The 13167-nt window shown below is 55.2% G+C and overlaps 6 protein-coding genes across 6 annotated transcripts; 4 read left to right on the top strand and 2 right to left on the bottom strand.

Annotated features, from left to right (window-relative positions):
* Positions 1 to 2576: 2576 nt before the first annotated feature.
* On the top strand, positions 2577 to 4826 carry DICSQDRAFT_60448 (uncharacterized protein; the record flags this gene model as incomplete). The annotated part of the gene is made up of 7 exons (XM_007365799.1): positions 2577 to 2695; positions 2824 to 2960; positions 3039 to 3121; positions 3229 to 3395; positions 3426 to 3761; positions 3829 to 4498; positions 4560 to 4826. The coding sequence occupies 7 exons, from the start codon at positions 2577 to 2579 to the stop codon at positions 4824 to 4826; spliced, it is 1779 nt and encodes a 592-aa protein (XP_007365861.1).
* A 717-nt stretch (positions 4827 to 5543) lies between these two features.
* Positions 5544 to 6383, top strand: DICSQDRAFT_170172 (peptide methionine sulfoxide reductase; the record flags this gene model as incomplete). The annotated part of the gene is made up of 5 exons (XM_007365800.1): positions 5544 to 5550; positions 5638 to 5883; positions 5951 to 6013; positions 6105 to 6200; positions 6259 to 6383. 5 exons carry the CDS (start codon positions 5544 to 5546, stop codon positions 6381 to 6383), a joined length of 537 nt encoding a protein of 178 aa, XP_007365862.1.
* Positions 6384 to 7448: 1065 nt separating this feature from the next.
* DICSQDRAFT_127105 (uncharacterized protein) lies at positions 7449 to 8291 on the bottom strand (the record flags this gene model as incomplete). The annotated part of the gene is made up of 1 exon (XM_007365801.1): positions 7449 to 8291. One exon carries the CDS (start codon positions 8289 to 8291, stop codon positions 7449 to 7451), a length of 843 nt encoding a protein of 280 aa, XP_007365863.1.
* Positions 8292 to 8465: 174 nt separating this feature from the next.
* Positions 8466 to 9660, bottom strand: DICSQDRAFT_136616 (uncharacterized protein). The gene is made up of 2 exons (XM_007365802.1): positions 9483 to 9660; positions 8466 to 9410 (listed from the first exon to the last, which is right to left on the bottom strand). The coding sequence occupies exon 2, from the start codon at positions 9257 to 9259 to the stop codon at positions 8573 to 8575; it is 687 nt and encodes a 228-aa protein (XP_007365864.1). The 5' UTR covers positions 9260 to 9410; positions 9483 to 9660; the 3' UTR covers positions 8466 to 8572.
* A 304-nt stretch (positions 9661 to 9964) lies between these two features.
* DICSQDRAFT_180702 (uncharacterized protein) lies at positions 9965 to 10794 on the top strand. The gene is made up of 6 exons (XM_007365803.1): positions 9965 to 10138; positions 10202 to 10332; positions 10393 to 10461; positions 10517 to 10535; positions 10588 to 10652; positions 10705 to 10794. The coding sequence occupies exons 1-5, from the start codon at positions 9992 to 9994 to the stop codon at positions 10624 to 10626; spliced, it is 405 nt and encodes a 134-aa protein (XP_007365865.1). The 5' UTR covers positions 9965 to 9991; the 3' UTR covers positions 10627 to 10652; positions 10705 to 10794.
* Positions 10795 to 11047: 253 nt separating this feature from the next.
* DICSQDRAFT_180703 (uncharacterized protein) lies at positions 11048 to 11568 on the top strand. The gene has a single exon (XM_007365804.1). It carries the CDS (start codon positions 11191 to 11193, stop codon positions 11518 to 11520), a length of 330 nt encoding a protein of 109 aa, XP_007365866.1. The 5' UTR covers positions 11048 to 11190; the 3' UTR covers positions 11521 to 11568.
* The last annotated feature ends 1599 nt before the right edge of the window (positions 11569 to 13167 follow it).

Raw genomic sequence — 13167 nt, forward strand, 5'->3', positions numbered from 1 at the left:
TTAACACATGCCGATCGGAGGACCGAGGAGAGGGTGTCGTGACTAACCAGGAGTGCGCTAGAGTCGTTTCCCTCGCTTGTGGAATGCATTGATGTAGCAATACTTGTATCATGATCGACCGATATGCTGTCGTGTTGCTTGAAATTGAGCAAGCTGTTCAGTTTGACTTGGGACGGCAGGATGTCTTCAATGTAAGTAGTACAATGAAGTGGTACTCAGGTCCCGCTGGCGCTTATGTTGCGGTATGATTGTTGACTACTAGTTGAACGTTGAACGACAAGAGGGGTGCTCAATTCTTGTCGGTCGCTCAGTTGCTCGCGCGCCTATTGGGCGCCTGCCTAGCTGCATTCAAGGTCAGCTCAAGCGCCTGCAGCACAGCGAGCAGAGACACGCAGCAGGTGCAACACGACCGCATGATGCCCCCGAGCTGGGACTAGAGAGCGACGCGAGGATTTGACAATTCAGAAGCTATAGATTTGCTTGTCTCGAGATATGGAGTCGCCTCACAAGGTTTGAGTCCAGTTGCCATCGAGCCCAGAGCGGCACCCTCACCTGAACCATATATATGTCGTGCTGATTCTGTTTCCGACTTGGGCGCATTGTGTATAATAAGTCCAGGTCAACGAGTTTATAAGCTCTCCCGACGTCACCATTCACTTGCTGGGCTGATTTCCCGGGCCTAACAAACCTAGCATGAGACGATCTTTTCGATCTCTTTGCGCCCGCTGCCTGCGTGTCTCTGCCGCTCGCTGTGCTGCAGACGCTTGAGCTGACCGCTAGGCAGGCGCCCAATAGGCGCGCGAGCAACTGAGCGACCGACAAGAATTGAGCACCCCTAAGATCGTGGCTTACAGTGATTAACGGGTCCTTGGGACAGTCAAATCGTGGTCCCTGTATTATGCCGATCCTTGTCCCTTCTGTTCAAATCGAAGTAGGTAGTTATATAAAGCATCACATGAAGTATGCTCACCTGTAATTGTGGGATGAACCAAGGGCGTATGAACCAGATCGAAGCAACTGTTGTGAGTTTTCCGTTATCGTGCCTCCATGGGTCCTTGGGACAGGCGCTTGATTTCCTTGTAGAGATGAGAACGCTTCTAGCCGACGTTAGCCGAGGCCCGATATGGGTAATTGACATCTAAACGCCCGTCCCAACGAGCGAGGGACCACTTGTCCCACCGTTGAAACGAGTATCCAGGCCCTCCCTTCGAATATCACCTCAAAACGCTGGGAACAGGATGATATGAATGCAATGCTTATGCATAGCCAATTTCAAGAGAATCAGTCATCATAAGCATGCATGATCTTGTCCTGATTCAGTCACACAATTGCTTTTCTCAGGATTTCCTCTACAAAAATCGGGGTAGCGACTTCATGAATCCGTCTGATCACCTGAGATTCAGGAGCAGTACAGGTGCAAGGATATTATATACATATATGAATTATTTCTGGTCAGTGCATTGGGAGGGGAGCGGCAAATTGGGTAGTGTCCCAAGGACCCATGGTGTCCCAAGGAGCCGTTAATCACTGTATCTTACCAGAATTAATGGGTGTCTGAACTGTTGCTATACCTCACAGCCTATAGCAATCTAGAAATCCAAGATAGGAGGGAACATGGCGAGACGGCCCTCTCGCTCGCCCGTACACCAGCGTCAGCAACTTAAAATCGTTGGTCATCGTCTCTACAGGCTACAGCATCTTGACTAGGAGTAACGGTTCTTCATCTGCAAGATGAAGTCACGATGTCCGGACGCGAATTCCGGTCCAACGGGCGCATATCAACCTCACTTGGAGACGCATCTAACAGTCAAAAGGTTGTATACTTTCCACTCGAGTACTATGAAGCCTTAGAGATTACGGTAGGCTATAGGCAGTCAATGCGTTTCCACCCGAAGGAAGGCGTACTTGCAGACCGGGCCTCTGTCGCTTTGCGAGTGACCGAAAGTAGATTGGCATGTCGGAAGTTATGGGCACTTGCCCATGTAAGGCAACTTCCATCCTGGCGTCAGGCCAACAAACCTGATCGGCTGTTTGAATTCGGTATCTCCGCCCTGTCCTCGCGCGCCAGAGGCGGATGCAATACCATACGCCCTTGCGCTCAGGATAGTCGTTGGTGAGTACGTTCTTGACCGTGCAGAGACGGTGAAGGTCGACACGTTCGCACAGGCCCGAGCGGCAGGAATCACGCGGGAAAAGTCGGTGTTTGTCTGACGCTGAATGTAATCGCCCGTTGCGCCGCGCACCATCTCAGACCTCTCTCACGACGACTCGCCGCCCGCGACGACAAGCAGACGTCCCGTAGACGCAGCGCTGCAACTTCGGGTCTGTGTTTCGCGGTGTTCAAGATCCAAGATCTCCCCAATTTCGTTGGGAAGGCCTAGATCACCTACCAGCGTTTAGCAGAGCCGGTGACGAAGGTCGTCATTGGGCCCCCTGTGGATCGTGGAACAGCGACCTCACGTCAAAAACACATTCGCATAGGCTTCTGAACGGTCAAGATGCACCACCGAGCCCACCCAAACCGAGGGCTCAGCTCCCAATATTCCTCGCCCTCGTCGTCGACACCCATCCGGTCAATGAATGTCTTTAACCCGAAGATCCTCGACGCCAGCATCCGCGACGTGACCTCGTGCCTCACAGACGAGCAAAAGGCAGACGTCCTTCTCTCCGCGATGGCCCATCTACAAATTGACCGGTCGGTAGTCGCTCCGCCTCTTGTCCCGTGTCCCTATCTGATGTCTTGTCTTTCGCTCGTGTTGTACCATACCTACTTACTATGTCACGTTTCCCCGTCTACGTATGTGGCTAACTGCGCCGTGGTAGATCGAGAACGCTCATAGAGAACGCCGTTCAGTCTTGCCTCTCCATATCCAAACTGTCGTCAGGGAACGCCGCGAAGGCGCGCCTGATGCGGGCGAAGGCGAGACTTGCGGCTGGACTGCGCGTCGGCGCGCACCAAGGTCGGTCCAGGCTGCTCTAGGCAGATCCGCGCCCTCGTTTTGACTCAGCACCGATTCCCATTCCCGCCCCTGCCACAGACATTCTCGCAGCGCTTGAGCTGCAGCCGGACAACCCAGAAGCCTCGGCGCTCATGACCCAGCACGTCGTGGATTTAGGGAAGGTGTGTGGCCCGCTCTCGCCTGGGAAGGTGTAAGGTTATAGTTGCATCTTCCCATACCTTCCTCTTTCCGGCATCCATGTAACATCTGTGTAATGGCACCCTCGCAGCCCCCCGTCCAGCCCCATACGACCCCGGGCTTCTCGACGGAAATCTGGCGAGAGATCGCGCTGTGGCTCCCGCCTCGAGATCTCAAATCGTTGCTGCAAGTACCGCATGTGCTGTCGCGTATCGCGAGCGAATTGCTCTTCCAGCGCATCGACCTCCACCTCGGTAGGTTGGCAACGGGATCCTGATGTGGGCGAAGCGATGCTGATGTCGGGCTCTGGCCATTGTTTTTCCCCTTCTCGTACACCTTCCCATCGTCGCCAGCATCTGAAAAGCGCGAGTCGCAGCGCAGCGCGGATATTCTCACCCGAATCATCACAGACGCAACGTTTGCGGGCCATGTCAAGACCCTCCGTGTCTTTGTCCCAGGGCGGGAGACGTTCCCGATAACGTTCCAGACAGGAATGTTGTCGAACGCATTACCAAAGCTGACGAACCTGAAGTATGTCCATTGCGCCATGAGGTGGAAGGACATGTTTGCCTTCCTCCGTGTCCTGGAGACCGTCAGCCATCGGCTCACAGGCCTCTCGCTCATGTGAGCTCTCATGTTCCTGACGCCCGTCTGTGACCTTGCTGACCTTGCTCTATGTCGAACCATACAGGCCCTCCGACGGAACGGGTGAGCTACGATTCCCGCGGTTCAAGCACATCGTGCAGTTCTCGCTGCACTCGACCGGTGGCGCGACAACCCAGGTGTACGACTTCCTCCTCCAAAACAAGACCGCCATCCGGTGCCTCTCGCTGCACAATCCCAACTGGTCCTTCCCGACCGAGGCAATCTCAATCCGGAACCTCGCCCACCTCGACTTCCAGGGCATATTCCCCGCCGACTCGCGCGCGTTCGCGGATATCCTCTCCAGCGGTCACCAGCTCGAGAGCCTGCGGCTCGAGTGCCACCTCGAGTGCACGGCGTCGACGCAGTTCAGGGAGTTCCCTACCGCGCTGCCGTTCCTGCACCACTTTGCGTTCTCGCTCATCGGCTATCGCGTCAACGACCACGACCTGTTCCCTGCGATCTCGGATTTCCTGAAAGGACGGACGGCGCTGCGGACGCTGCAGCTGACGGTGCCGAGCGCGGACTGGGCACTGAAGAGGCTGGGCTATGATGCGACGGTGTGGGGCGTGCTGCCGTCGTTGACGAGCTTGCGCAGCCTGACGGCGACGCTGCCCAAGGACGTGGCTGCACCGGTGGCGATGTGGTTAGTTCCCCGGAGTGTGCAGGCGTTGTCGCTGCAGGCACTGGCCCCGGTCAATACCCTCGAGTTCGTTTCGGTACGTCTACTATTTTCTCATCGTTGAGGACCTGGCTCATCGTCTACTCGCCGGTCGCCAGCAATTGCGCGCAGGAATGCCACCGCACCTACGGTACATCGGCCTATCCCACTTTGACGTTGACGACGCGCAGGCAGTCATCGAGCAAGGCTTCCCCATGGTCAGCGTCGCGCGGATCGACGATGACTACTACACGGTCTCCAAGAAGAATGGTATCGTCAAGCTCGAGGAATGGCCAAAGGGCCGTACGCAATACAACGCTCGGGACTGGCTGGAATGTTACGGCTGCAACGAGGCGGAGTGGCGAGACCCTACGCAGTTCCTCTGAAGCCTCCCGGATGCGAGAGTTCCCTACCAATCGGCGTTTATCGTGATGAAAAGGAAATCGCTGATGTCCTAGCTGTCGTCCATGATATGTTGCTTTCGTTGTTTAGTGCAATGCGGGATTTCTGTTGTACTTCGTAGTGATGCTAGTGCCCTGTGCTCTCCATGTCGGTCCATTCTGTACGCTCGAGGAGTGCTGTGTTTTGTGATTGATCATATACCTCAAGGTGCACCAATAGAATCGCATTGCTATTTTGCGCACTCTTCGGTCGACTACTAAGCATTCTGTTGTTTCGCGCTACTAAACTCAATGATCACCGCCGATTTCACCCGGCGGCAATGAGGCGTTCAGGATGCCTCGGGCGTTGAGATGATGGGGGCGCTGGCCTTGATATCCAGTGCTTGAACACATACTTCCATTTTGTACTACTAAGCCGTTCCTCCCGCAGGCAACGCTCCCTCAGTCAGCTAAGACACACTGTCCTTGTACTCGAGCTGATCGCCATGGACATACAACACCGGCTTACTGGAGGCTGACTGTACCTCCGTCTACGACATCACGTGGCGTTGCGCTATATTGTCGAACTATGAGCGAGCTCAAGATGCACATCCTCACGCAACGCCCATCCCTATGCTCAGCCGTCTCTCCGGACTCCTCTCATCTCTGACTCGTACCCCCAGCCTCTCCAGAGGAATCAGCTCAGCAGCGTTTACGGCAACCATGTCTGGTACGTAACTCGTGTTGCGCTTCGTAACTCAATCCCTCGCATCCCATTGGAACGGCGGTTGACGGAGATGCACGCTTGGACCCACAGGCAGCGACTCGCCCGAAGTAGCGACCTTCGCCTCTGGGTGTTTCTGGGGCGTCGAGCACATCTTTCTGAAGCACTTCCCTCCTAAGGAGAACAAGGGCATCCTGAAGACCACGGTCGGGTACACCGGTGGGCAGGAGGATGCGACGAACCCGGACTACAAGACTGTGTGCACCGGCACGACGAACCATGCGGAGGCGGTCCGGATCGAGTTCGATCCAAGCATAGTGAAGTACGAGGAGCTCGTCGGTGAGTGCATCTCGGCGTCCTGCATGTGATACGGACGTACTCATCACGCCCGGTTGGCATACCTCAGAGTTCTTCTACCGTACGCATGATCCTACGACAGTCAACAGGCAGGGTAAAGATACCGGTACACGTACGTCATCTCACCGTCGCTTTTGCCATTCCATGCCCCTCCTCGCTAACCGTATCTCCATTCTCCCTCTCCCTACTTTCATCGTGCCCAGAGTACCGTTCCGCCATCTTCTACAACACCCCGGAGCAGGAGGAGATCGCGAAGCGCGTCACAAAAGAGGTGCAGAAGGAGCACTTTGACCCTGTTGGTGCGTCTACCCCCCAATATCCATCCTTCCATCCCATTCTGAAGCTCGATGTCTGCAGGGAAGAAGATCGTTACGCAGATCGTCCCGGCTGGCCAGTGGTGGGACGCAGAGGACTACCACCAGCTATACCTGTTCAAGAATCCCTCGGGATACCAATGCGAGAATCACCGCCTACACTGGTGATGTGGACATAAGGAGACCAAAGTCGGCATTGAGCAGAGTTGTGATGTATGATATATGATGGTATTCATGCTGTTAAGCCAACTGCGTTCGCACTCCTTTGTCCATGTGTTTGCTACACAAGCCTCGGTGTTCCTTGCCATGATGGATCTGCAAATGGTTGGAGTACCGTCGTAGTTGTTGTTATCTGCTTCATCTGGTAGGCTTGCTTTCGTCCAACTTCTGTTGCCTTCTGATACTCTTGGCGGGTTTGAACAGTACGTATACTCTTCACTCCGGACGAGCAAACATAGATGTGCTTTTTTGACTATTGGTGAAGGGCAGGACGCTCTACGACGGAGGGATCGTAGCCTACCTTCCACCCATTCCCAACAGAACCCGAAGTCCACGACGTTCCGGAGGTCCACCCCGTATCCTGAGGTCAAATTCACATCCAAGGCGACTATTGCGCCAACATTCGCTACCTATCCGTCGTACCTTCTGCCGAGGTGTTCTAGCGTCCCAGACATCGGCATGACTGTGTATGCGATGAGTTCGTTGCATGGTGCGTTCTGTCAGCAGTGTTCGGGCTCCACGTCGTTCCCGGGGGCTTACTCAGTAGACGTCGGTTCCAACGAATACGGAGGAGATTTCACCTCCGCATACTATCATATCCGTCGTTCAGATGCCCTACCACACTGCATGCTGCAAGAATCGGTGAGGCTACCCTGTGCACCTTCTCAGCGGCAAAGTTGGTGCGCTCATATTGTCGCTAACTGCGGCAAAACGGACGGCAGTATCGGCTCGGGAGGCGTTGGAGCTGCGGTTACGCGCGCTCTCGTCACGAAGTGTCGGGCATCGTTCAACGAAGCAACCCCCTCCCGACCCAGGTGAATTGGGGTACGGACTCTTTGCGGTGGCACTCGAATGGACTTGGCTACGTGGCGAAGGTGATTTCGTAAAGGGAGAGAGTTGCCGCCCGAAAACAGAGGTATAAGAAGAGGGTCGGGTTCGCCCAACGTTCTCCAGCATCGTTCTTCATCTCCACTAATCGCTCAAGAAACCCATTCACACTCTTATTGCTCTCCTCTACGCTATTCCACGACAAAGATGATGCACATGCTCAACTTCGTTCTTTCTGCTCTCTTCGTGAGCCATGGTGCGCGTTAATCTCCGTTTCTGCTGGATATCATGGCTGACGGGTCCTTTCGCGGCAGCCCTCGCTGCTCCGTTCCAGGATATTGATGCGAACGACGTTGCTACCCTGACGTCCACCATTGGCGCGCCACCTACCACGGTGGTCCTGGCCGCCAACTCTTCGCCTGTCGTGACCGCGGCTGCCGCTACGGACCCCCTCCCCACCTCAGTGGTTTCCTCTGCGCCCATCGAGTCTGCTACGGCGGATCTCTTGTCGACTGCCATCCCTGGCGATAAGTTGGATGCCACCTCGAGCGTTACCTCCGCTCCGACAATCTCCCCTGCCGAGGTGACTTCGAGCTTCATTACGGTTAAAACGGAAGTCCCCTCTCCCGCGGACGTCACCACCGCAATTCCGTCCATTCCTGCGAGCCAGTCGGTGGATGCAGTCGCTGCGGTCACGTCTATCTCCACCTCGGTGCCTCTCAGCAAACGTGCGCTCACGTCCAGCTTCGCTTCTGTTCCTGTCAGCGCGCCGTCTGTCGAACTCGACGCAATCTCCACAGTCACTACCTCCATTCCTCTCCCAACGAGTACGGCCGTCGTCAAGGACGAGCTTGACCTAACTGCGAGCCTCACCTCCGTCGCCAGCGGCGTGCCTTCTGCGGCTGTGGCCACGACAATCACCACGTCTCTCCCGGTGACGGTCTCGCCTGAGCAGGTTGCGACGAGTTTGACGAGCGTCGCTGACGGGGCCCCTTCCGCCGAGGCGGTCACGTCGAGCTTCACTAGCATGTTGTCCTCGGCCACGTCGACTCTCGCGTAGGGTCGTGCTTATATAGATGAACTGTTGGTGCACGAATGTTAGTATATAGCCTTTATAATGATGACTCCCAAGACGTCCGAATGCGATACTGCCTCCCAAGCTGATTTCTTCGTTTTGAGAAATGCATGAGTTCCATCTCCTATGGGAGCAAGACGTCGAGTCCATTTGGGATGTCTACAGATAGTATCGTGGGCTAGATGTCATATACAGTAGCAAGGTTAGAGTTTGGTAGGTTGAAGTTGTAATAAAATCAATCCATTTCCTCCGCCGGGGCTGGGTTACCGGGCATACCATACTGCCAAAGTTTGTGATATGTAGCAAAAATGTCGCTAGGGGTATAGACGCAGAGATATTTCTCTAGCATAACCTTCGCCAACGCCTTCCAAGCCCATTCCTCAGCCGACTGCCACCGCCATTTCCTCTTGTGCTGGACATACTTGCCAATCAGAGGGAGCGTACTCGACCTGTCTCGAAGGTCCCGAGGTCGTAGCACGAGACCCATGTTGATCGTCTCCAGGCAGATGTTCAACAACAGCTTCAGCCACACTTTCGTGACCAGGTCAACAGGCGCGCCGGGCTGATACCCCGTGGGGAAGTACACTCTGCATGAACCCCCTGTAACCATCCCGGTGCCCACCAAATAGGTCGTCTTAGGCAGAATCCCGGCTAGTTTGGGCGTCCCTTCCACCGACTCGAGCTTCGCGCGAAGGCTCGCCTCCAGCTCCTGGCGACTCCGAACGGCGTTCGGCTCCCACTGTGACGCAACGATGTAGATGCCGTGCGTGACATATTCGCGCCGAGTTGCGATGTAGTGCACGTCGACCGTGAACTCCGCGGAGGGACTGCCATCGGGATCAGAAGGCGTTCTCGAGACGAGGCCGAACAGGAGCACCCGCTCCCCGCTTGCGGGCAGAGACCAGTTCCCGTCGAGCATCATCTCGACGTGCCCGATGATGTCGCAGGTGTAGTCGTGCATCTTGGACCACCTGTTGACAGCCCTCGCGAGAGATATTCCCGTCGAGTGGCCGACTTCGGCGGGCGTGATCGCAGATCTCATGGGGTTCGCGTCTTGGGAACGGCACATCGGTCTGGTAATAACAGATTCGGTATCGGTGCATCAGCGGTAGTGCGTGGACGGTGGGCAGGGAAATAGCACCTACTTATGCGTCGGCCACGAAGCCTTCTGACAATCCCTGCTACAGTACTTCATGATTCCGCACCCGGCGCACTTCCGCAGAGGAACTCCCTGTTTGTGACAATGGCCGCATTGTGGCACAAAGGAGAGGCCTTCGCCCAGAAAGCGTGGTATTTGCTCGGACATGATGATCGCCCGTGCTGCTACAACTGCAAAGTTAGACGAGTACGAGAATATGTTTGAGTGACAAAATTCACCGTCGAATATTCAAGTAGCAACCTGAGCCTCTAATGGACCGGGGTTCGGAGCGCATCGGACCATTCGGTCGAGGACTGGTGTTGATCATCTGACAGGTGATTGAATATATCAATTAAAGTGCCTTTGGTTCATCTGGGTCAGTCTGGTTCGCTTTCTGGGTCAACGGGAGACCAATCGGAAGGAGCCCCTTTGGCGCCGGAGGGATTCCGTTTGCAGCCGGGAGAGCGGGAGCCAACTCAGAGTTGGACAGCTTGCACACCGTCCTCACTGACGACCATGAGTCTCTCTTCGCTGTTCTCTGCGATCTTCCCCACCGTCCACGCAGACGCTCCGGAGGAAAAGGCGGAGAAGCCTCCTCAGGAGGAGTCTCAGGAGGAGCCTGCAAAGGAGCCCCAGGAGGAAGAGGAGGAGGAGCCCGAGGATGTACGTTCCCTTTTCTTCTGCTGGTAACGAAGACGCGTTTTCACTCGCGCGTGGTGTACGTAGATTCTTCCTGCACTTCAGGAGGAGTGTACGGAGTCTGCCAAGTGCGCGCCGCTCGCGCAGCACTTCGCGCACTGTGAGGAGAAGGTCCACGCTGGCGAGGGCTACAAGGGTGAGGATTGCGTTGAGGAATTGTACGTCCTTCTTCACTGTCTTCGTGTTTCCGCGTACTGACATCATTGTACAGCTGTGAGTACTGGCGGTTTGCTCTTGTTGGTTTCTCTACTCATTCTCGTCACTTGCACCTCCCTTCGCGCAGACCAGTAAGTGTAACGCCTCATAACATCTCTGCAAAGTTGCTGACCAGTTGTCCTCTAGCTTGATGCACTGCGTCAACGTATGTAGAATATGCCGCTCACGAAACTCAATGGCAACTTACTCTGTCTTAGGGCTGCGTCGCACCAAAACTCTTCTCCAAGCTCAAGTAGAAGAGGTCTTAGTTTACCTACTCTAGGTGCGTTGACTGTCGTTCGCATCTTTGTCATGTGTTAATCATTGTTGTATAGTCTAGACTACCCTCTGATGTATGCTCGCAGGCATAATTATGGACTGTGGTATAGATCCTGTCTCCCGACCTATCGCATCCTGGCGAGACCATCATCACCATCTTCGTGAAATATGACCCACCCAGCCCCAACGTGCCAGTAACCTAGAGTGAGCCTGCTGAGGGACGTCGTCTCTCGGACCCCTCTTTTGTTGCGATAGCATCACTTATGACTGGCCACAACCCCTGCCCGAAGTCCACGCGGTTTGAACAGTATCGCGTGATCAGCATGCACGTCCAGGAGTGGTTTGGCTAACGAGGCATGGGGGTCCCTTACTTTTGCCCGTCTCATGGTGTCGTGTCACACGAGCGCTGAAGGCTTGCACAAGTTCTGGAGGGGCCTTCGGCACAAGCAAGCGTTGTCACCGTTATCCAGGCCTTATGCTACCACGTCGCAAGAAACTAACGCGGGTGGGTTCGCGCGCTCCCTCGCGTTCGATTCGCCATCATGAGCGCAGTGAACGCGAACATCTCGAACGCCGTCAAAGACGCCCCCGATGAGGCTGCCCTGGTCGCCGACCTCCTCGAACGCATTGATACCGATGTACCCGAGGCGCAGGACGACCCCCTGGCGGCGAAGGTGGCCCAAATGTCCGCGGCAAACCGAGGTCGTACTAACGACCAGGAATTCAAAGTTGGCGACATGGCCCTGCTCTCGACTTTCCGCCGTCGCCAGGCGTACATACGACGCGTCGACAATCGTGTCGCCAAGTCCGTTGTGCGTTACGATGGTTCCTACGAAGTCCTGCCAACCTTCCGCCTACACACTCGAACTTAATCACCACGATGAACATGTTCCCCACTTTCCATGCTTCGTTGCTCAAACATTACCTCACGAACAATGACTCCTTATTTCCCTCTCGCGCGTTCAATCCTCCCCCACCGTCGTCAAGGTTGCGGCTTACGTTTCCTTATCCACTGGGAGGGGTTTCCATACTCGCATGACTCGTGGTTACCCGGCTCTATGTGTCGTGTTCTTGCTGCACTTATACTTGCCTACATTCCAATCATGAATTCCGTGACGCTGTCCCTGACTTGCCTTGATGTGTGTATTTGCTTTAGAGTGGAGGAGGGTGTAAGGACCGCTCCCTACTCGGAATCTTCTCTCCCCACGTATAAGACCCTTTATATACCTTGACGTCTACACCGGGTTCACTAGTTTCTCCTGACCTCAGGATAGAGTCTGCCCTACTTTCTGGTTCTCCTGGCGTCGGTGAGAGAGTTCAGAGGACCTCCTTTCACTAGTCAGGGCGCGTTGACCCGATTGCTCTCACAGGGTATGGTTTAAGTTAGGATTAACGATGCACGCCATAACTGGAGACACAAGGAGCGGAATCAATGATGCATTATGCCGTAGACGTCGGTGAATCGCCTGCGTTACGGACGGCATAGCAAGACGTCATTGATGTTGACCTTTTCCTGTGAACGTAACACCCATCTGAGATGGCACTTCTTGGTCCACAGGACGAGAGAGCACACACCTTTCCCAAGGACTTGACGATGCACAGCGGCCAGCAGAGAACGCACACTGTTCGGTCTGCTGCTCGATCTACTGGAGCGTTTCGAAGCCGTCTCCGGACTGAGAGCAGCGTTCTTGGGGACTTCTGCTTGTTCTAGCTGAGAAGAGCCGTGGTCAGCCGGCCCTTCCTCACAATTTTCAACCTCAACATGGACGGCGTACAACCCTCCGCCGCTACCCTCAGTTTCGGTAGCCCTCGCTCGGGAATCCCAATGACTGATAGTCAGCCGGACGGTCTTGCCGATGAAATGAAACTCCATCTGTCGTCCGGTCCTCCCTGACTGCGCCTCCAGCTCCTCCCAATAGTCCAGATGCGTCTCGCGACACCACACACACCGGCGCGCGATGCCCTGCTGCACACCCGTGTACGCCGTCGGAGAGTCACGATGCGAGGACGGGTGGCGCGAGGGCCACGACGCGTCGACGACAATCCACAGCGGGCGGAACGGCGCGTGTGCATGGGCGCGCACACTCAGGCTCCCGTTCCCCCCATTGGGGAGGACGTGTCGGAATGCGGTCAGGTGACGTGTCAGATTAGATTAGATTACCTTACCTTCCTGTTATAGTAGACAAGCACTGCCACCTGCCAGCGCTGTAGACAGTGCTGGCTTCGCTCCTTCCTTTCCTCAGTCAGTGATCTTCCCACTAGACTGAGGTATGTTCATCTTCTATTCCCATACTATACTGTACTCATATGGTTCTTAGAGTCCTCTGTACAGGTATAGTCCTAATACAGTCAGTGATCTTCCCACTAGACTGAGAGTCCTCTGTACAGGATCTCTTAGGTTATGAGCCCTGGCTCCTCCAGCTGAGTTCTTACTCCTCATCACACCACCACTCCCCTGTGTCCAACTCAGAGTTGCACACATACTACCAGGTGTACGACTTTGAGTCCACCCTGCTCCC

Source organism: Dichomitus squalens (assembly GCF_000275845.1).
Source record: "Dichomitus squalens LYAD-421 SS1 unplaced genomic scaffold DICSQscaffold_14, whole genome shotgun sequence".
Classification (NCBI taxonomy): Eukaryota; Fungi; Basidiomycota; class Agaricomycetes; order Polyporales; family Polyporaceae; genus Dichomitus; species Dichomitus squalens.